We start from the raw sequence: 21,222 nt of genomic DNA on the forward strand, positions 1-21,222 counted from the left end.
ATTCTTCCGTCGTGAGTGCAGGACTCTGCACTTGTCCTTGTTGGATCCTCATCAGATTTCTTTGGGCCAATCCTTCAATTTGTCTAGGTTGCTCTGTATCCTATCCCTACCCTCCAGCATATCTACCTCTCCTCCCAGTTCAGTGTCCTCTGCAAACTTGCTGAGAGTGCAATCCACGCCATCCTCCAGATCATTAATGAAAATATTGAACAAAACCGGCCCCAGGACTGACCCCTGGGTCACTCCGCTTGATACCGGCTGCCAACTACACATGGAGCCATTGATCACTCCCCGTTGAGCCCGACGATCTAGCCAGCTTCCTGTCCACCTTATCGTCCATTCATCCAGCCCAGACTTCTTTAACTTGCTGGCAAGAATGCTGTGGGAGACCGAGTCAAAAGCTTTGCTAAAGTCAAGGAACAACACGTCCACTGTTTTCCCCTCATCCACAGAGCCAGTTATCTCGTCATAGAAGGCAAGTAGATTAGTCAGGCATGACTTGCCCTTGGTGGATCCATGCTGACTGTTCCTGATCACTTTCCTCTCCTCTAAGTGCTTCAGAATTAATTCCTTGAGGACCTGCTCCATGATTTTTCCAGGGACTGAGGTGAGGCTGACTGGCCTGTAGTTCCCCAGATCCTCCTTCTTCCCTTTTTTAAAGATGGGCACTACATTAGCCTTTTTCCAGTCGTCCGGGACCTCCCCCGATCGCCATGAGTTTTCAAAGATAATGGCCAATGGCTCTACAATCGCATCCGCCAACTCCTTGAGCACCCTCGCAATGCAGCGCATCCGGCCCCATGGACTTGTGCTCGTCTAGCTTTTCTAAATAGTCCTGAACCACTTCTTTACCTCCTCCCCAAACTGTGCTGCCCAGTGCAGTAGTCTGGGAGCTGACCTTGTACATGAAGACAGAGGCAAAAAAAGCATTGAGTACATTTGCTTTTTCCACATCCTCTGTCACTAGGTTGCCTCCCTCCTTCAGTAAGGGGCCCACCCTTTCCTTGACTTTCTTCTTGTTGCTAACATACCCGAAGAAACCCTTCTTGTTACTCTTAACATCATCACACCCACTCCTTCCTTGGGGCCCCGCCCCCCACTTATTCCATCCCCCTTCCCTCCATCGCTCACTCTCTCCCACCCTTATTCACTTTCACTGGGCTGGGGCAGGAGGTTGGGGTGCAGGATGGGGTGTGGGCTCCAGGAGGGAGTTTGGGTGCAGGAGGGGGTGCAGGGTGCAGGCTGCGGGAGGGAGTTTGGGTGCAGGAGGGGGTTCAGCAGGGGGTGCATGCTGTGGGAGGAATTTGGGTGTGGGAGGGGGTTCCAACCTGGGGTTTGGGCTGCGGGCTCCAGCTGGGTGGCATTTCCCTCAGGTGACTCCACACACACACACCATTTATCTATCCCTGTGCACCCCCTCCCTATCTATCTATCCATCCCCATCCACCTATCTGTCTATCCATCAATCTATCTATCCCCATCCACCCCCTCTATCTATCTGTCTATCCCCATCCACCCCCCATCTATCCATCTATCAATCTATCCATCCCCATACGCCCCCTCTATCTATCTATACATCCACCCCCCATCTATCTATCTATCTATCTATCCATCCCGAGACACACACTCTCTGTCTATTGTCCATGAGGTACAACTCATAGAAGTCTTTAAGGATTCATCATTATGTCTATTTATGTATTTATTAAACATAGTCTGGTGGTGTAGGTCTAGAAATACCATGATATTCATTGGCCCCAGGGTGGCGCTAGGAGGCGCTGTGGGGCAGGGAGCGGGGCGGGGGGGCTCCGCAGGGGGGAGGGGGAGGGATGAAGGGGTGGGGGGGAAGGAGGAAGTGAGGGGAGGGGGGAGGGGATGGAGGGGGTTGGGGGGTGGAGGGAAGGATGAAGAGGGAGGGATGTGGGGGGAAGCGGAGGGATGGAGAGAGATTAAGGCAGAACCGGGGAGGGACGGAAGGAGGAAGGGGGAGGGATGACGAAGGGGGGAAGGGAGGGGGAGGGCTGGGGGGGTAGGGATGAAGGGGAGGGAGGGGAAGGATGAAGGCGAGAGGGGAGGTCTGAAGGGGAGGGCTGGGGGGGGAGGAAGTGAGGGGAGGGAGGGGGAAGCAGGGAGGGCTGAAGGGGAGGGCTGGGGGGGAGCAAGTGAGGGGAGGGAGGGGGAAGCAGGGAGGGCTGAAGGGGAGGGCGGGGGGGAGGAAATGAGGGGAGGGAGGGGGAAGCAGGGAGGGCTGGGGGGGAGGAAGGGAGGGGAGGGAGGGGGAAGCAGGGAGGGCTGGGGGGGAGGAAGGGAGGGGAGGGAGGGGGAAGCGGGGAGGGCGGGTTGGAGGAAGTGAGGGGAGGGAGGGGGAAGCAGGGAGGGCTGAAGGGGAGGGCTGGGGGGAGGAAGGGAGGGGAGGGAGGGGGAAGCAGGGAGGGCGGGTTGGAGGAAGTGAGGGGAGGGAGGGGAAAGCAGGGAGGGCTGAAGGGGAGGGCGGGGGGAGGAAGGGAGGGGAGGGAGGGGGAAGCGGGGAGGGCGGGGGGAGGAAGGGAGGGGAGGGAGGGGGAAGCGGGGAGGGCTGAAGGGGAGGGCTGGGGGGGAGCAAGTGAGGGGAGGGAGGGGGAAGCAGGGAGGGCTGAAGGGGAGGGCGGAAATGAGGGGAGGGAGGGGGAAGCAGGGAGGGCTGGGGGGGAGGAAGGGAGGGGAGGGAGGGGGAAGCGGGGAGGGCGGGTTGGAGGAAGTGAGGGGAGGGAGGGGGAAGCAGGGAGGGCTGAAGGGGAGGGCGGGGGGGAGGGAGGGAGAAGCAGGGAGGGCTGAAGGGGAGGGCGGGGGGGAGGGAGGGAGAAGCAGGGAGGGCTGAAGGGGAGGGCGGGGGGGAGGAAGGGAGGGGAGGGAGGGGGAAGCAGGGAGGGCTGTGGGGGGAGGGCCGGCCGCGGGGGGGGGCGAAGATCACTCGAAGGACACCGAACCGACCAGAGGCTCCGCGCCAGGCGCAGGGAGGGAGGGAGGCGGCGGGCGGGGGGATGCGGGGGGGCCCGCCCCGCCCCGGCGTAGGGGAGAGGGGCCGGTAGGGGGCGCCGCGGAGCCGGGGGGGGAGCCATGGGGCTGAACGGCGTGTCCCCCCCCTTCAGGAAGCTGGGGTGCTTCCCCCCCGTCGTGTGCCAATGCAAAGTCATTTGCAGCAACCGGACCCTGTCCCTGATGTTCGGGTGCAAGGTACCGCGGGGGGGGGACTAAGGGGGGAGTCTGAGGGGTCGGGGGGGGGTGAGACCCAGCGAGGAGGGGTGGGCAGTGGATTGTAAGGGAAGGGGACCGGGCTGGGGGGGAGGGGGGAGCGGAGCAGAGGGGGGTGAATTGGAATCTGGGGGGTGGGTGCAGGTTTGAGTGGGGGGGGCTGGAAGACAGGGGAGTTGGGGGGAGGGGAGTGTGAGCCTGGAGGGGAACGAGACGGGGGGTGGACATGGGTCCCTGGGGAGCCGAGGGGGATGTGCTGAGGGCCCCGGTTCTGATCCGGGTGGGTTCGGGTTCTGGGGTGGCCCTGCAATCTGGGGGTCTGGTGCTGGGTCGGCTCGGGGCACATGGAGCCGAGCCTGACCGGGCTCAGGGCTGTTACCGGTTCAGTAGTGTTTATAGTATAGTTTATAGTTTGGCTGGGACACTGGTACCAGCTGAGCGGCGGTTTCTTAGGAAAGTCACTGGGGTCAGATGCTGGATACTGCCTGGAAATTGAATTTGATCCCCAGCTTCTCCCCCCCCCCCCAGCCAGGTTGGAGGGATCTGGAGGGCTGAGTTGGGGGCTGCCGGGCTGGGGGGCTCTGTGGGGCTGGAGCAGAGGAGTTGTGGGATCTGGGTTAGGGGGTAGGGACTGTGGGGGCTGGGTTAACGGGCTCTGGAGGCTGGAAGGCTCTGTGGGGCTGGGTTAGGGGGCAGGGCAGTTTCCAAGCTGTGTTCAGTCTTGGCTTCTGTGTCCTTAGCCTGTCCTGGAGGCCTGCACGTCGGGGATTAAGGGAATTAATCCGCTGAGACCAGGGAAACTGGGTGGGAACCACATGGGGCAGGCCAATCTGGGGGGCCTGGGAGAGAACCTGCTATCCCTGCCCCGGGCCCCCCAGTTCTGCCGGTGCCCCTCACTCCCTGCAGCCCCCTTCCCATCATTCCCCTCTCCTAGGGGTTCCCCCCTTCTCTGTCTGTCCTGGCAGCAGATCAAAGATGGAGTGTGAAGGGGGGCAGTTCTTGGGGTTCATGTGTATTAGGGGTATTATGGGAGGGGAGTGGGGTCTGGTGGGTTAGAGCAGGAGGGACTGGAAGCCAGGACTCCTGGGTTCTCGCCCTGGCTCTGGGAGGGGCGTCAGGACCTCAAAATCCAATTCTCGGTTCTGCCCTGACTCTCTGCCTCGGTTTCCCCTCCAGCCCTTTGTGTCGTTATCCTGTTGCATACTGGGGCTCTGTGCAGCGCCCGGCTCCATCAGCTGGGAATCAGTGGCGTTGTTTCGGATGGTCCTAAAGGGGTTAAGGTGACCCCGAAACTGTCCCCCGCTAAACAGCCGGAGAGAAGCTTTGGGGGTCCAAAAACCCCGGCCAGCGTTGTCCCCCCAGCAAACGCCCGGATAAACCCCCTCTATTCACGAGCCGGGAAACCAGTTGAAACACTGGCAAGGTCGAGTATTAAGTAAGGCTTTAATTTTGCTAACATCCCATGTTCCCTGCCCCTTTAGCCGGAAAAAATCTCTTGTCTGACTCTCTTTTAGCCGGGATTAAAGATAGTAATAACTGTCCTTTTGGGGGGAATGCACAGAAGATTGAGCCGGGCTGGAGCTAAAGTCCGATCCTGTTTCCTGTGAGGCCAAAACAAGACAAACCCGCCCAGGAGTGGGAGGGAAACAGCCAGCGAGGAGAGAAAATGCCTCACTTGCAACCTCGTGGCTGGAATTAAACACACAAAAGGAAGCATTTCTTCATGCAACACACAGTCAACCTGGGGAACTCCTCGCCAGAGGATGTTGTGAAGGCCAAGACTAGAACAGGAGTCAAAAAAAGAACTAGAGAAGTTCATGGAGGATGAGTCCATCGATGGCTACTAGCCAGGATGGGCAGGGATGGTGTCCCTAATCTCTGTTTGCCAGAAGGTGGGAATGGGCGACAGGGGATGGATCACTAGATGATTCCCTGTTCTGTTCTTTCCCTCTGGGTCCGTCTCTTGGCCCGGTTGGGGCAGGACAATGTATTGTGTTGGGCATAGGCGCGGACTTTGTGGGTGCTCCACTGCTGGAGAAACTATGGGGGGGGAAGGTGGGTGCCGAGCACCCACCAGCAGCCTCCCATCAGCTTCCCCCCATCCCAGCGCCTCCCGCCCACCAGTGGCCCTGCCAATCAGCACCTCGCCCTCCTCCTATCGCCTCCTGCCCGCTGCGAATCAGCTGTTCCACGGCTTGCAGGATGTGCTGGGGCGGAGAGGGAGGAGCAGGGACAGGGTGTGCTCATGGGAGGGGATGTAATGGGGCAGGAAGAGGCGGGGCAGGGGTGGGAAGAGGCAGGGTAGGGGTGTGGTTTTGGGGGAAAGGGTGGAGTAGAGGAGGGCCTGGGGCAGAGCCAGGGAGAGTACCCCCCAACCCCGGCACATTAGAAAGTCAGCACCTATGGTGTTGGGTGTTTGTCTCAGGTGGTCTTTCCCTTGGGTGGCCGCTTGGGGAATGGGGTCGGCTAGTATGTTTTGTTGTTTCTTCACTCTGATCTTGCGGGGCTAATGGTGCTATGGGTAGATCCTGGGAACCCAGAAGACAGTAGGGGTTGTATTGGCTCACCTTTGTGTTGGGTTGTCTTTGCATTGGATCTTGTTGAGTTGTTTTTGTGTTGGGTAGTCTTCACATTGGGTTGTTTATGTGTTGGGTCATGCTTATGTTGGGTCTTTGTGTTGGGTTGTCTTTGTTTTGGGTTGTCCTTGCATTGAGTCGTCCTTGCAGTAAGTCACCTTTGCATTGGGTCATCTTTGCACTAGGTTTTTGTTTTGGGTCATCACATTGGGTTGTCTTTGCGTTGGGCCATCCTTATGTTGGGTCATTGCATTGGGTTGTCTTTACACTGGGTCTTTGTATTGGGTTGTCTTCACATTGGGTTGTCTCTGTGTTGGGTCATGCTTATGTTGGGTCTTTGTGTTGGGTTGTCTTTGTGTTGGACCCTCCTTATGTTAAGTCATTGTGTTGGGTTATCTTTGCGTTGGGTTGTCTTTGCATGGGGTCTTTGTGAAGGGTCATTTTTGTGTTGGGTCGTCTTTGCATTGGTTTTTCTTTGTGTTGGGTCATCCTTATGTTGGGTCATTGCATTGGGTTGTCCTTGCGTTAGGTCGCCTTTTTGTTGGGCCGTCTTTTTGTTGGGTTGCAGCTTGGGGAATAGGGTCAGGTAGTCGGTTTGTATAGTTTTCTTCACTTTGATTTCGCAAACCCAGCGGTATTATGGGTCCCAGGAGATGGTGGGGTTGGCTGCCGTGATGGTGAAGTTTGCTGCAGTGGTTGTCGGCAGATTTCTCCCGAAAGTCTTTTCTTTTAAGAACCCCTAAAGGGCGGGATGGGTGGAATAGCCCAAGTCTTCATTATCTTATCTGCCAATTAGGTGTAATTTTCAACAAACCAATTGTGCTCTGTTGATTTGGGGTCCCATGCTTCTCTTGTTTATTAGACATGATCTTACCACAGTCCTTGCGTTGTTATCAGGGGGTCTTTCTGTTTGGATTAATTCCATTTTCTGCCTCCCTTTGGCACTCATTTTCCAATCAACATTTGTTGTGACACCTCGTGAACTTTCGCTCACTTTTCACTGTGGAGTTCACAATTAGGGTCAATTATTACAACTGATGTGTGCAGCACCTGGCCCAATCTTAGTTGAGGGGTCAGGGATCTGTGTAGCGATGGGGCCCTGATCTCACGCTGAAAAATCTTGGCCAAACCCTGAACTATTTCAATTCGGAAATTCTTCCTGGGAGCTGTTGATGACATGGCCCATGCTCCTCTATAGCCTCTCCTCCCTGGCTGGATACATCTCCCACAATGCACCGCATTTCCCCCCCCTTTTCCCATGCCATCATGGATGGCCCTGACTGTGGTGCATCATGCAACATTGAACTTTCCCATGAGAAGCAGGGACGCTTCACAGGGGAGATGGGGAAACAATTTGTCAAAAACTCTAAAAGGAGGTTTTAGGCGGGACATTTTGGGTCATATTTGTGTTGGGTCTTTGCACTGAGTTACCTCTGCAATGGGTCGTCCCTGTGTTGCGTCTTTGCGTTGGGTGATCTTTGCTCTGAGTCACTGTTACGTTGGGGCGTCTTTATGTTGGGTCTGTGTTTGGTCGTCTTTGCATTGGGTCTTTGTGTTGGGTGGTCTTTGTGCTGACTCACCATTGCATTGGGTCATCTTCGTATTGGGTCATTGCTTTGGGTGGTCTTTGTGTTGAGTCATTTTTATGCTGATTTGGGGAGTCACCAGATGGTCTAACCGCTGGTGGGGTGGATAGCAAAGAGGAGGACCCTTATACAGAGGGAACTGGATTGGAGGGCAAGTTGGGCAGAAGCCAAGAAAAGGTGCTGTGATTTGGCCACATAGAAGCTTAGAGAAGAACCAGAAAGATGATCAGCAGATTGGAGAAGATGCCTTACACTGAAGGTGCTCCCTCTGTTGAGCTTTTCCAAAAAGTACAATTGTGGGGTGACCTGGTTACAGAGATCAAAATCCAAAGTACCAAAGGCTCTTGAACCTGGGGGACACAGATAGAACTAAAACCAAAGCTACAAGTGAAAGCTCAACAAATTCAAACAGGGAATAAGGCACTAATTTTTAACAGTCAGGGGGAGTAGCCATTGGAACCAACTCCTAAGGGAAGGGGTGGATTCGCCATCTCCTGATGGCTTCCAGTGATGCTCTTTCTGGAAGATGCTTTGATAGACTCATAGAAGATCAGGATTGGAAGGGACCTCAGGAGGTATCTAGTCCAACCCCCTGCTCAAAGCAGGACCAACCCCAACTAAATCATCCCAGCCAGGGCTTTGTCAAGCCGGGCCTTAAAAACCTCTAAGGAAGGAGATTCCACCACCTCCCTGGGGAACCCATTCCACTGCTTCACCCCTCTCCTCGTGAAAATGTTTTCCCTAATATCCACCCTAGACCTCCTCCACTGCAACTTGAGAACATTGCTCCTAGTTTTGTCATCTGCTACCACTGAGAACAGTCTAGATCCATCCTCTTTGGACCCCCTTTCAGGTAGTTGAAAGCAGCTATCAAATCCCCGCTTATTCTTCTCTTCCGCAGACTAAACAATCCCAGTTCCCTCAGCCTCTCCTCATAAGTCATGGGCTCCAGCCCCCTAATCATTTCTGTTGCCCTCCAATGCACACTTCCCAATTTTTCCACATTCTTCTTGTAGTTTGGGCCCCAAAACTGGACAGAGGACTCCAGATGAGGCCTCACCAATGTCAAATAGAGGGGAACGAGCACGTCCCTCGATCTGCTGGCAATGCCCCTACTTATACAGCCCAAAATGCTGTTGGCCTTCTTGGCAACAAGGGCACACTGTTGACTCATATCCAGCTTCTCGTCCACTGTAACCCCTAGGTCCTTTTCTGCAGAACTGCTGCCGAGCCATTCGGTCCCTAGTCTGTAGCAGTGCATGGGATTCTTCCGTCCTGAGTGCAGGACTCTGAACTTGTCCTTGTTGAACCTTGTTGCTTTAGCTAAACACAAGTTATTGGGGCTCAATACAAGGGGAACTGGGGGAAATTCAATGGCCTGCATTACACAGGAGGTCAGATTAGATGATCTAAAGGTCTCTTCAGGCCTATGGATCTATGAATTCCCCATAATTTTCCTCCAGATTATTGACACAGATGTTGACTAGCATTGGACTCCTTGAGCCCTGTAAATTCAATCTTCCACCCTCTTGGTTGATCATCTTCACGCTGAGTTGTCCTTGCATTGGCTCCTCTTCGTGTTGGGTTGTCTTGGTACTGGAGTTTGTGTTGGGTCGTCTCTGCGTTGAGTCAGACTTCTGTCAGCATCGTTGTGTTGAGTGGTCTTTGCCGTGAGTGGCGGCTTGCCAAATGGGGTCAGCTGGTCTACGTGTGTGGTTTTCCATTTTAATGTGTTGGACACTGGTTTGTGTTGAAATTAGCGGGGCTGGAATTTCAGAAGGACACAGCTCTCCCTTAGGCTTCAAAAATTAGTGATTAGCTTTCCAAAGAACGCAGGATATTGGGTGGGGTCTGACAAACAGCACCGTTCCCTTCTTACAAAAAGGCTTGGGCATGCACCTCTGTGTACATAGATCCTTCTATTCAGCATCACGATGCCGGTACCCATATTATCCGAGAACCGTTGCGGGGTAGAATTCGGGTATGATGCACTCTTTTGGTTATTTTTCTCATCTTGTGTTAACGAGCCAAAGAACAAGCTCACTCCAGGAAGACCCTAGATCCAGATTTCTGGCTCTCTACTGTACAGAGTTTTTAAGGTCGATATGGTCCAAAAATGGTGAGACTCAATATCCCCAGACTAGGAAAATCCATCCTTTTGGCCCGCAATTTCACATGTAGGGACTATTGCTGGGGGCCGACGGTTGGGTTATATCCCAGTCCTAAGCCACCGAAAATGGGTTGACCTGTTGGTCATTGGCTGAGAGGATTCGCTTATGAAAAAGAGCACTAATGATTTTTTCTCTTCTTATTATTTAACAAAATAACGAGCTAACTCCAGAGAGGGGCCTGAGCTCTCACTAGGGACAAATTTATGCTTTCCTACAGCATAGGAAAATGGCGAGGCTTGATTTTGCAGGCCTAGCAAAATCCATGGCCCGTGTTTGCCCCCAAAGTGGCATGCCAGAGAACATTACGGAGGGTGGATGGCCGGGTTGGGTCTCATCTTGCGAACGGTTCAAACCAGTTTCCCTGATTCATTGTCCGTGGAAGTTTTCCAGTGGGGAACAACGCTAATTATGTTGGGCCCATTTGCTTCATTGACAAAATAATGAGCTAACTCCCGAGGAAGCCCTGAGCGCCTGCTCGGGATACTTTTTCTGGCTCTCTACTGCGTGGCATTTTTTCGCGAGAGGGATTCAAAAATGGGGGAGACTCAAAGTGTTGACTGATGATACCTGGTTCTTTAGGGTGTCCTGAACCCCACTGGTCTGGGGTTCAGGAAGCTGGGGTGCCAATCCCAGCTCTGCTACTGGCTTGTTGTGTAACCAGGGGTAAGTCCCCAGCCTCAGTTTCCCATCCCACCAGCTGTCTGTTTAGACTGCGGTGCCCCTCCTGCTGGTCCCTCTGCCCTGTGGTGCCCCCTGCCAGCCCCCTTCTGCCCCACTGCGTCCCCTGCTGGCCCCTCTGTGCCCTCTGCCAGGCCCCCTCTGCCCCACGGCGCCCTCTGCTGTTCAGGGCATGGGGTCTCTCTCACTCTGTGCAGCGCCGGGCACAATGGGCCCCCCCCCGATCGTGAATCTAGACAGGGAGGTTGACCCCTGCTATTTTAAGTGCAGAACTGGGGTGTAAACCCCCCGCCCTGTGGTAAAAGAGTGCTTGGTGGGGGAGCCGGTGATTTGGGGGGCAGGGAGGGGCCGAGGGGAAGGGGTGTTTGTCGCTGTGGAGATGTTGGGGTGTTTTAGCCATAGGCTGTGTGTTTAGAGCATCTGGGAGTGTGTGCGTGTGAGTCCGGGGGGGTGTGTGGCGCTGTCCCTCTGAGTCTGTGCTGAACACCACTATCCAATTGCAGCACTAGGAGGTGCTGTATGTCAGAGGGGTGGCAGGAAGCCCAGCAGGGGTCGCTGTGTGACAGGGGGCGGAGGGGGGCCAGCAGGGGCATCATGCAGTGCGGAGCAGAGGGAGGCCAGCAGGGGGCTCCACGGGCCAGAAGGAGGCCAGCAGGAGGCACCGTGGGGTAGATGGGGGCCAGCAGAGGAAGCCATGGGGCAGAGGGGGTCGACAGAGGATACCAAGGAGCGCTGTGGGCAGAAAGGGGCCAGCAGGGGGCACCACTTGGCAGGAGGAGGCACCGCAGGGCAGAAGGAGGCCAGCAGAGGACGCCGCAGGGCAGATAGGGCCAGCAGGGGGTGCTGCTGGGCAGAAGTGGGCCAGCAGGGGGCACTGTGGGGTAGATGGGGGCCAGCAGAGAAAGCCGTGGGGCAGAGGAGGTCAACAGAGGATGCCAAGGGGCACGGGCAGAAAGGGGCTGGCAGGGGGCGCCACTTGGCAGGAGGAGGCACCGCAGGGCAGAAGGGGGCCAGCAGGGGGTGCCACGGGGCAAGGGGGGCCCAGAAGGGGGAGCAGCAGGGCAGAGGGGGCACCACAGGGCAGAGGGACCAGCAGGAGGGGCACCGCGGGGCAGAGAGGGGCCAGCAGAGGGCGCCGCAGGGCAGGAGGGGGCCAGCAGGGGGCGCCGTGGGGCAGAGGGGGGCCAGCAGGGGGCGCTCACCGCACGCTTGTCGCCCCCCCCAGAAATATCGCTACCAAGATGAGGACAGCCCGCCCCTGGAGCAGAGCCCGGCGCATCTCCCCAACCAGGTAAAGGCCCCCGAGCTCGTCCACGTCTCGGAGAAGAACTTGTCCCAGATCGAGAACGTCCACGGCTACGTGTCCCACTCCCACGTCTCCCCCATGAAGGTAGGAAGGGGGGGCAGGGGGCGCCCGGCCAGCACAAGGGGTCACCGGCCCAGCCCTGGCCCCCCTCGACACACCCACCCCTCCCAATTCCTCCCCTGCGTGCGAGTGTGTCGGGGGGAAAGGGGGGCGCTGGCTCTCTGGGAGTGGGTGTCTCAGTGAGTCTGGGTGTCACTGTGGGTGAGTGGGTGAGTGGATCTGGGTGAGTCACTGTGTGTGTTTGTGTGTGTGTGTGTGTGAGAGAGTGGATCTGGGTGTGTCGCTGTGTCTGTGTGAGTGGATCTGGGTGTGTCACTCTGTGTTTGTGTGTGTGTGTGTGGATTTCTGTGTCACTGTGTGTGAGAATGGATCTGGGTGTGTTGCTGTGTGTGTGTCAGTGGATCTGTGTTTGTCGCTGTGTGTGAGTGGATTTGTGTGTCACTGTGTGTGTGTGTGTATCTGGGTGTGTCACTGTATGTGTTTTTGTGTGTGTGTGTGTGAGTGTGTGTGTGTGAGAGAGAGTGGATCTGGGTGTGTCACTGTGTCTGAGTGAGTGGATTTGTGTGTCACGCTCTGTGTGTGTGTGTGAGAGAGAGAGAGAGAGAGTGGATTTCTGTGTCACTGTGTATGTGAGAATGGATCTGTGTTTGTCACTGTGTGTGTGTCAGTGGATCTGGGTGTGTCACTGTGTGCAGGTGTGTCGGGGGCTGCTGGCTGTCTGGGGGTGGGCTTCTCAGTGGATCTGTGTGTGTGTGTGTGTGGATGTGAATGTGTCACTGTGTGGGTGGGTGGGAATGGATCTGGGTGTGTCACTGTGCATGTCAGTGGATCTTGGTATGTCACTGTGTGTGTATGTGTGTCTGTGCATGTGTGTGTGTGAGACATAGAGAGAATGGATCTGTGTGTGTAAGTGGACTGGTGTATCTCTGTGTGTGAGGTGTGTGTGAATGGATCTGTGTGTGTGGATTTGTGTGTGTGTCAGTGAATCTGGCTTTGTGTGAGTGGATCTGGGTGTGTCACTCTGTGTGTGGGTGTGTTGGGGGCGCTGGCTCTCTGGGAGTGGGCGTCAGTGGATCTGGGTGTGTCAGTGTGTGTGGGTGAGGGTGTGCATATCATTAGCTCTCTTTGCATGTGTGTCGGAGAGTGTCATTTGCTCTCTGGGAGTGTGCATGTCAGTGGATCTGGGTGTGTCATTCTGTGTGTGTGTGTGGATCTGGGTGTCGCTCTGTGTGTGAGTCAGTGGCTCTAGGTGTTGCTGTGTGTGTGAATGTCAGTAGATCTGTGTGTGTGTCAGTGTGGCTCTGTGTGTGAGAGACCCTCTCTCATGTGCCAGGGTTTGTGTGTGTCAGGATATGGGTGTCACTAGCTTTCTGTGACTGTGTGTCACTGTGTGTGTGTGTCAGTTTGGGTCAGTGTGTGTGTGTGGGTGCATAGCACTAGCTCTCTGTGTTAGTGGGTCTGTGTGTGTGTGAGCATCAGTGTGCGCCCAGATATGCATTTGTCAGTCCGTGTGTGTGTATGTTCTTGGATCTGTGCGTGTGTGTCAGTGTGGATTAGTGGGTATCAGTGCATGTTGGAGGATGTGCCTGGAGGTATGTTGGGGTTGTCAGTGTGTGTATCATAGGGTGTGTGTCAATGTGTATCTTACTGTGAGTGTCTAAGTGTGCATGTCAGTAGGTGCGGCTGTGTGTTTGTGAGTCCATGTGTGTGTGAGTGTGAGTGTGTGTGTGACTGGGTCCTGTGTCACTTTTAGCATGTGCCTGACTGCGTGTGTGTGTATGTGTCAGTCATTGAGTGTGCATTAGTCGACCCTGTGTGTGTGTCTGTTTCAACGTGTGAGTGTGTACCTTAGTGTGTGTGTCAGAGGTGTGTCACAGGGTGTGGCATTATGTGTATCTTAGTGTGAGTGTTTCACAGTGTGTGTGTCAGAAGTGTGCCATAAGGTGTGTCTGAGTGTAGCTCAGTATGTGAATGTGTGTGTCTCTGTGTGTATGTGCGCACCTGTGTCTCAGGTGTGTCACTGAGTGCATGTTAGTGCCTGTGTCAGGCTGAAGCTCAGTGTGAGTGTGTCATTGCCTGTGTGTCAGTGGCTCTCCGTGTGTGTCAGATGCACTGTGTGTGGCCGTGTGTATCCCAGGGTGTGTAGATTAGGGAATGTCTGTGTTGGAGTGTATCACAGTGTCAGTGTCAGTGGGTGTATCTCTCTCTGTGTGTGTGTGTGTGTGTGTGTGTGTGTGTGTGTGTGTGTGCACTAATGTTGTGGAGGGATAATTCACACACACACTACTATTTACTAGTCACCAGGAGAAAACCAGCAACAAGGACTCCTGGGTTCTCTCCATGGCTTGGGGAGGGGAGTGGGGGCTGGTGGGTTAGAGTGGGGGGGGGCTGGGAGCCAGGACTCCTGGGTTCTCTCCATGGCTTGGGGAGGGGAATGGGGGCTGGTGGGTTAGAGTGGGGGGGGCTGGGAGCCAGGACTCCTGGGTTCTTTCCCCGGCTCTGGGAGCGGAATGGGGGCTGGTGGGTTAGAGTGGGGGGGGCTGGGAGCCAGGACTCCTAGGTTCTCTCCCCGGCTCTGGGAGGGCAGTGGGGGCTGGTGGGTTAGAGCGGGGGGGCTGCCACTGTGTGGCCGAGGGGTGAGTCTCGCCCGGCCTGTAGGGGGCAGTACGTCGGGTTGGGGGCAAGTGTGGAAATCCCCACACGAAGAGGTGGGGCAGGACTCGGGCAATGGCTCCACTGGGGAATATTTGTGGTGAGGGGAGGTCTGCCTTGGGAGGGGGTGTGTGTGTGTGTACATTTGTATGTGCGAGCATTGTGTCTTTCTGCATGGGTACCGGTGTGTTGTGGTGCACACATGTCTCAATGTGTGTGTAGTGTGTGTCAGTGGGCAGATTGTATGTCTCTCAGTGTGTGTGTGTACATTGTACATCACATTTTGTGTAGGTGGTGTGTGAGTGTGTGTTGGGGTATCTCTGTGTGTGTGTATCTGCTTCATGTAGATCTCAGATTGAGTGTGTGTCTAGCTGTGTGTGTACACTGCGTGTCTGTCGTGTGTGTGTGTGTGTGGATCTGCTGAACGTAGCTCTGGGGATGAATGTGTGTCTAGGTGTCTATGTTCTGTTTAGCTGTGGGTGTACACTTTGTGTCATTGCGCGTGTGTGTTGTCTGTGTGTCTATATTGTGTGTGTGAGTACATTGTGTGTGTATGTTGTATGCGTGTCTAGCTGTGGGTATATGTTGTGTGTGTGTCTAGCTGTGTGTATACACGGTGGGGGTGGGGGTGTGCATTTTGTGTGTTTAGCTGTGTGTATACATGGTGTGTTGTGTGTGTACATTGTGTGTGTAGCTGTGTATACATGGTGTGTTGTGTGTATACATGGTATGTGTGTAGCTGTGTGTATACATGGTGTGTGTGTGCGTAAATTGCATGTGTGTGTACCTGGGGTGTGTGTATGTGTGTGTGTACATTGCATGTGTATGTACATGGGGCATGTGTGTCTAATTTATGCATCTCTCAGTGTGTGTGTCTAACTGTGCGAATGTTGGGTGGGTGTGTCTAGGTGGGGATGGGGGGTGTCTGTGTGTGTCAGGGGGTGTCTGTATCTGGGTGTGTTTGTGTGTGTGTGTGTGTGTGTGTCAGGAGGATGTCTGTGTGTGTGTGTGTTTGTGTGTGTGTGTGTCTGGGTGTGTGTGTCAGGAGGATATCTGTCTGTGTGTGTGTCTGAATGTGTGTGTGTATGTGTCAGGAGGATGTCTGGACGTGTGTGTGTGTGTGTAGGCATGTGTGTGTTTTTGTGTGGGGGGGTGTCTGTGTCTGGGTGTGTTTGTGTGAGGAGGATGTCTGTCTGTGTGTGTCTGGGTGTGTGTGTGTCAGGAGGATGTCTGTCTGTGTGTGTGTGTCTGGATGTGTGTGTGTGTGTGTGTGTGTCAGGAGGATGTCTGGACGTGTGTGTTTGTAGGCATGTGTGTGTTTTTGTGTGTGGGGGGTGTCTGTGTCTGGGTGTGTTTGTGTGAGGAGGATGTCTGTGTGTGTGTGTGTCTGGGCGTCTGGGCATGCGTGTGTTTTTGTGTGTGTGGGTGTCTGTGTGTGTGTCTCTTCCTTGCTCTGTACCCCACTCCTGCTCCCTCCCTCCCCCCACCCCCATGCACGATCCTCGCGCCCCCCAGCCGCCCCTCCCTGCTCAGTTTCCATCCACCCCATGGCGAGGTATTTATAATGGGGGTGGGGGTCAGACTCCAGTTATGGGGGGCAGAGATCCTGGCTGAGAGGAGAGGAGAATGGGGGGGCAGGACAGGGTGGGGGTGAGGATTTCTAAGCTGGCATCTCAAACCCAAGGAGAGGTTTGTGGGGTTGCTGCGTGGGTGGGGGACAGCTCGGCCCAGGGCTTGATTTGGGGGGTGCAGCTTGGACTTGGGGGGATAAGGCATCAGAACAGTTGAGGGGATTGATCTGGGGGCTGGGTGCAAACTTTGGGGGTGCGATGTGGGGGCTGGAATGAAATTGGGGGAAGTTGGGGGGATAATAAATCTGGGGGTTTGATGTGGGATGCAATTTTTGGGGTGGTGTATGAGATGTGAGGATGCTCTGGGGGTTCAGTACAGGGCAAAGGATACAAACTTGGGGGGTTGTTATGAAACAGGGGATCCAGTTTTTTTGGAGGGTCCTAGGAGGCATGGAATAACCTTTGGGGAGTTCAGTTTTGCAGGGCAAATGGTTCCAGGGTTGGATCTGGGGGGCTTTGGAGGCTTCTTTTGGGGTGGAAGTCTGGAAATGTTGAGGTACTGAGAGAGGGGGCTGGAGGGGGAGGGATGTGATCGGGGGGCCTTGGGGAACAGCTTGGAATTTGTGAGGGCATGTTTTTTGGGGGGTCTGAAGTACGGCGACACACAAGGGTTCATTCAACCCCAGCCGGATCCCTGGCAGTTTTGGGGTGTTGTCTCACTGCACCCTGCTAATGGATTTGGGGTGCTGGGTTCAGGTATTTAGGACAGGCTGGGTGTCAGCAGGGCAGGGGGGAGCCCAGGGCTGGGATATTCTGGGGGGCTGCGGGTCAGGAGTGAGGGGCACCGGCAGAGCTGGGGGGGCAGAGCTGGGCTAGCGGGGGGCTGTGGGTCAGGAGTGAGGGGCACCAGCGGGGGGGGAATGTTCTCACCCGCTCTCTCTGATCTCCTTACGTAGCCTTCCAAAGCGGCTTTACTCCCTTCCTGCCACAATCCAATTACTGGGGGCTGCCGACCCCCCAGCCAAGGACTGGCAGAGGACAGAATACAGAAGCAGACCACTAGGGGGCGCTGTGGGGCAGGGAGCGGGGCGGGGGGCTCAGCAGGGGGCGCTCTCCCCGGCAGGCAGGGCTGGCCCCAGGGCGGCGCTAGGGGGCGCTGTGGGGCAGGGAGCGGGGCTGGGGGGGCTTGGCAGGGGGCGCTCTCCCCTGGCAGGCAGGGCTGCCCCATTGCCCCTCCCTCCCACCCCCATGAAATAAGCCGCAGTGGACCTGGGGGGAACATGTAGGAGACCATCTCCCCCTGCCTGAACCCCAACTTTCTTTCTTCTGTGCTGCTCTCATTACTTCACTTGTGCCCTCCTTCCCTCTGGCCTTTTCGCACATTCATCTGTTCACTTGTTCTTCCCTATGTCATCCCGTCTTTCTTTCAGTCTGTTACTCGGGGGGGTCCCTCTGTCCTTCATTCGGGTTCCCTCTTCTTCCTTCAGTTTTCTGTCATTGTTTCCCGTGCGTTGATTCTGTTCGTTCTTCCAGCCGTTCCTTCTTCTTTCCTTCTATCGTTCCCCCTCACGCCCTTCATTCATTCATTCTTGGCCTGCTTCTTTCCTGCTTTTATTCATGTTCCAGTCTTGCTTTCCTTCCTTCCATTCTCTAATCAGTTCTTTCTTTTCTCTTCTCATTTTCTATCACCTTCCAGGCCTTCTTTCTTTTCATTCCTCCGTTCCCACTTTGGTGGCGTTTTCCTTTGCTACATTCTTTCTTTCATTCGTTCCGTCTTTCTTTCTTTCATAGACTCATCGAAGATCAGGGTCGGGAGGGACCTCAGGAGGTGTCTAGTCCAGCCCCCTGCTCAAAGCAGGACCGACCCCAACTAAATTCCCAACTTACTTTCTTTCTCTCACATTAATCCTTTCTTTCTTTCTTTCTTTTTCTTTCTTTCTTTGTTTCTTTCTTTACTTTCATTCCCACTTTGGTTTCTCTCTTTCTTTACTTTCATTCCCATTTTGGTTTCTTTCTTTCTCTATCACTTTCCATGATTTCTTTTCTTTCATTCCCACTTTGGTTTCTCTCTTTCTTTTTCTTTCTTTGTTTCTTTCTTTCTTTACTTTCATTCCCACTTTGGTTTCTCTCTTTCTTTTTCTTTCTCTCTTTGTTTCTTTCTTTACTTTCATTCCCACTTTGGTTTCTCTCTTTGTTTCTTTCTTTACTTTCATTCCCACTTTGGTTTCTCTCTTTGTTTCTTTCTTTACTTTCATTCCCACTTTGGTTTCTCTCTTTCTTTACTTTCATTCCCATTTTGGTTTCTTTCTTTCTCTATCACTTTCCATGATTTCTTTTCTTTCATTCCCACTTTGGTTTCTTTCTTTCTTTTTCTTTCTTTATTTCTTTCGTTACTTTCATTCCCATTTTGCAAAAAGAAAAGGAGTACTTGTGGCACCTTAGAGACTAACAAATTTATTAGAGCATAAGTCTCTAAGGTGCCACAAGTCCTCCTTTTCTTTTTGCGAATACAGACTAACACGGCTGCTACTCTGATTCCCATTTTGGTTTCTTTCTTTCTTTCTTTCTTTCTTTCTTTCTTTCTTTTTCTGTCACTTTCCATGATTTCTTTACTTTCATTCCTTCATTCCCACTTGGGTTTCTTTCCTTCTTTCACATTCATTCTCTCTTTCTTCATCTCTGTCCCCCAGGTTACTCCCCCCTCGCAATTCCCAGCCTCCCCTAGCTGCCCCCCTCCCCCCCCGATAAAGGAGGCCTTTCCCTTTAAGGCGCTTTGTAAAATGGTGCTGCGGTCCTGGAAGCCGCCACTTGCAGGATTGTGGCGCCACCACGTGGCCGCATTTGGTAACGACACCGGCACCCCTCCCCCGCCCCCGCCAGGAGACAGAGTGAACTCCATTTCCGTGTTATAGAGGGGGAAACTGAGGCACAGATAGAGGACTAGAATCCCAGTCCCCCCGCTCTAACCCACCAGCCCCCACTCCCCTCTCAAAGCCGGGGAGAGAACCCAGGAGTCCTGGCTCCCAGCCCCCCCTGCTCTAACCCACCAGAGTCTTGGTTTTCAATGGCTCTGAGGACTTGAGCTGTTAGATGCATTAAAGTTTCTCATTAATTTCCCCAGGAGCGCAGGGTGTCAGGACCCCGGTGTCCGGGCTAAATTCCCCCTTGGGTCAGACCATTCTGGCGGGCTAAACAACCCCCCCACCACGCAGTGTCAATGGGAGACAGAAACTGCTTTCCCTTCCTGTCCCAAATAATCTGGCAGCGGTGCTGTGGGCTGTGCCCCACCCTAGAGGTGGCTGCATCTCCGCAACCAGCTCCAGATCCCTGAAATTGCAAGGGGGGGAGGCGGGCTACGGGAGTGGGGGGGCACCGGCAGAGCTGGGGGGGCAGGGCTGGCTAGCAGGGGCTGAGGGTCGGGAGTGAGGGGCACCGGCAGGGCTGGGGGGGGGGGAACACCCGGGCTGTGATTCCCCCTTAGCTGGGGGTGGCCTTGGTGGGGGGGGGAAGCTGCCTCCCCCCCCAGTCCTCCGGCAGGCTGGTGTGTCCGTCAGTCGCGCAGAGGGAAGATCCCGGCGCGATCCGCGGCGCCCTCCGGCCCCCCCCCCTCCGGCTGCAGCGCGGGATGGGGGAAGGGGCCGCCGGGGGCGGAGGGATAAAAAAAAATCGCCCCCCCCCCCACTTCGGAGCCGGCGAAGGAGAAGCCGGTGGCGGATCGGCGGGGGGGGCGGTCCCTGCAGCCGGCCGGGGAGTGGGGGGGACACGCGGGGGGGCAAGATTAGCCCCTCCCCCCGCGGGCTTTTGCCCATCCTCCTTTGGGGGCGGGGGCTGCAGCGGGGGGGCAGGGAAGGGGGGGCCCATCCCGTCTCCCCCCCCCGCACCGGGGCCATGTTCGTGTCGGTCTGGTACGCCAAGAAGATGGGTCGGCGCCTGCTGAACAACGTCCGGCGGGCCCAGAGACAGCGGGGCCCGGCCACGGTACCGGGGGGCTGCGGGGGGACCGAGGGGGAGGGAGCTGGGGGGATGCGGGACGGGGGAGAGAAGGGGGATGTGGTGGGGAGGGGGCAGGGAGCTGGGGGGATGCGGGGTGATGTGTGATGGGAAGGGGGACAGTGGAGGGAGGGGGGATGTGGGGGGGGGAGCAGGGAGCTGGGGGGATGCGGGAGGGGAGGGGGGACGGGGGGTGATATGTGACGGAAGGGGGACAGTGGAGGGAGGGGGGATGTGTGGGGGAGGGAGCAGGGAGCTGGGGGGATGAGTGACGGGAGGGGGAGGGAAAGGGGATAGTGGGGGCAGGGGGGATGTGGGGGGGAGGGAGCAGAGAGCTGGGGGGATGAGTGACGGGAGGGGGGAGGGAAGGAGGATAGTGGGGGGAGGGAGGAGCTGGGAAGGGAAGGGGGAGGAAGCTGGCGGGAGGGGAGGGGAGGGGGAGAGAGGCTAGTGAGGGATGGGGAGGAGAGGCAGGCTAGTGGGGTGAGGGAGGACTGGGGGTGATAAAAAGGGGAGGGGACGCAGGGGAGGGAGGTGGGGGTGCCGGCTGCAGGGAAGAGGGAGAGCTGGAGGGGGCAGGGATCTGGGGGGGCTGATAGGAGGAGCTGGCGGGGGGGGAATGAAGGGGGATGGGGAAGATGGGTCAGGGGCACAGGCGGGGGGGTTGGGGGAGAAGGTTGGGGGCTGGCGTAGGCTGTGAGGGGAAGCAGGGGTGTGGGGAAGTGAAAGGTGGGGGGTAATTGGAGGGGCAGGGGAGGGGTGGGATTTTTGGGGGGCTGCAGGTCGGGAGTGAGGGGCCCCGGCAGGGCTGGGGGGGGCAGGGGAGCAATGAATGGAGCAGGGGCGGGGCCTCAGTCATGACGTCACGGGGGATGTCCCCTCACCATCCCTGCCTATGAATGGGGGAGCGGGGGAGGGGCTGCTGAATAAGTCAAGTGTTGAACAGTGAGGCGGGGGGGGGGGGAGGGCTGGGCAGGATGTTTTGGGGGGAGCGGAGGGGCAGGGGCATCTCAGCTGTTGGGGAGATCTGGACCCGGACGCCTGGGTTCATGGCATACCTGCTGGGGGAGAGCGCCCCCTGCCGAACCCCCAGCGCCTCCTAGTAGCACCCTAGGGCTAGCCCCCCCTGCCAGGGGAGAGCCCCCCCTACCGAGCCCTCCTCCCCACTCCCTGCCCCCCAGTGCCCCCTAGCACCGCCCTGGGGCAGTGGGCGGTGGTCTCTCATCCAAGACCAGCAACTCCCCCACCCGAGCCCTAGATACTTGGCCCATTGGGACCCCCCAGCTGTCCCAGTTAGCTGACGCATTGTGCCTTGCCGCAGGAAGTGGTGGGGGAGGGAGGGCGAGGCGCCGAGACGTGGCGGGTGACACGGGGACCCCTCGCCCAGCGCCGAGATGCGCCCAT

The 21,222-nt window shown here is 56.1% G+C and overlaps 1 protein-coding gene across 1 annotated transcript in view; it reads left to right on the plus strand.

The window, feature by feature from the left end:
- The first annotated feature begins 3,058 nt into the window (after positions 1-3,058).
- DLG4 (discs large MAGUK scaffold protein 4) overlaps positions 3,059-21,222 on the plus strand; it is a 41,505-nt gene continuing 23,341 nt past the window's right edge. Inside the window, exons 1-2 of the mRNA XM_043503613.1 lie at positions 3,059-3,210; positions 11,465-11,629. Of these exons, the coding sequence (XP_043359548.1) occupies positions 3,094-3,210; positions 11,465-11,629 (282 nt within the window). The 5' untranslated portion in view covers positions 3,059-3,093. The remainder of the gene's footprint in view (positions 3,211-11,464; positions 11,630-21,222) is intronic.

Source organism: Dermochelys coriacea, chromosome 28 (genome assembly GCF_009764565.3).
Source record: "Dermochelys coriacea isolate rDerCor1 chromosome 28, rDerCor1.pri.v4, whole genome shotgun sequence".
Classification (NCBI taxonomy): domain Eukaryota; kingdom Metazoa; phylum Chordata; order Testudines; family Dermochelyidae; genus Dermochelys; species Dermochelys coriacea.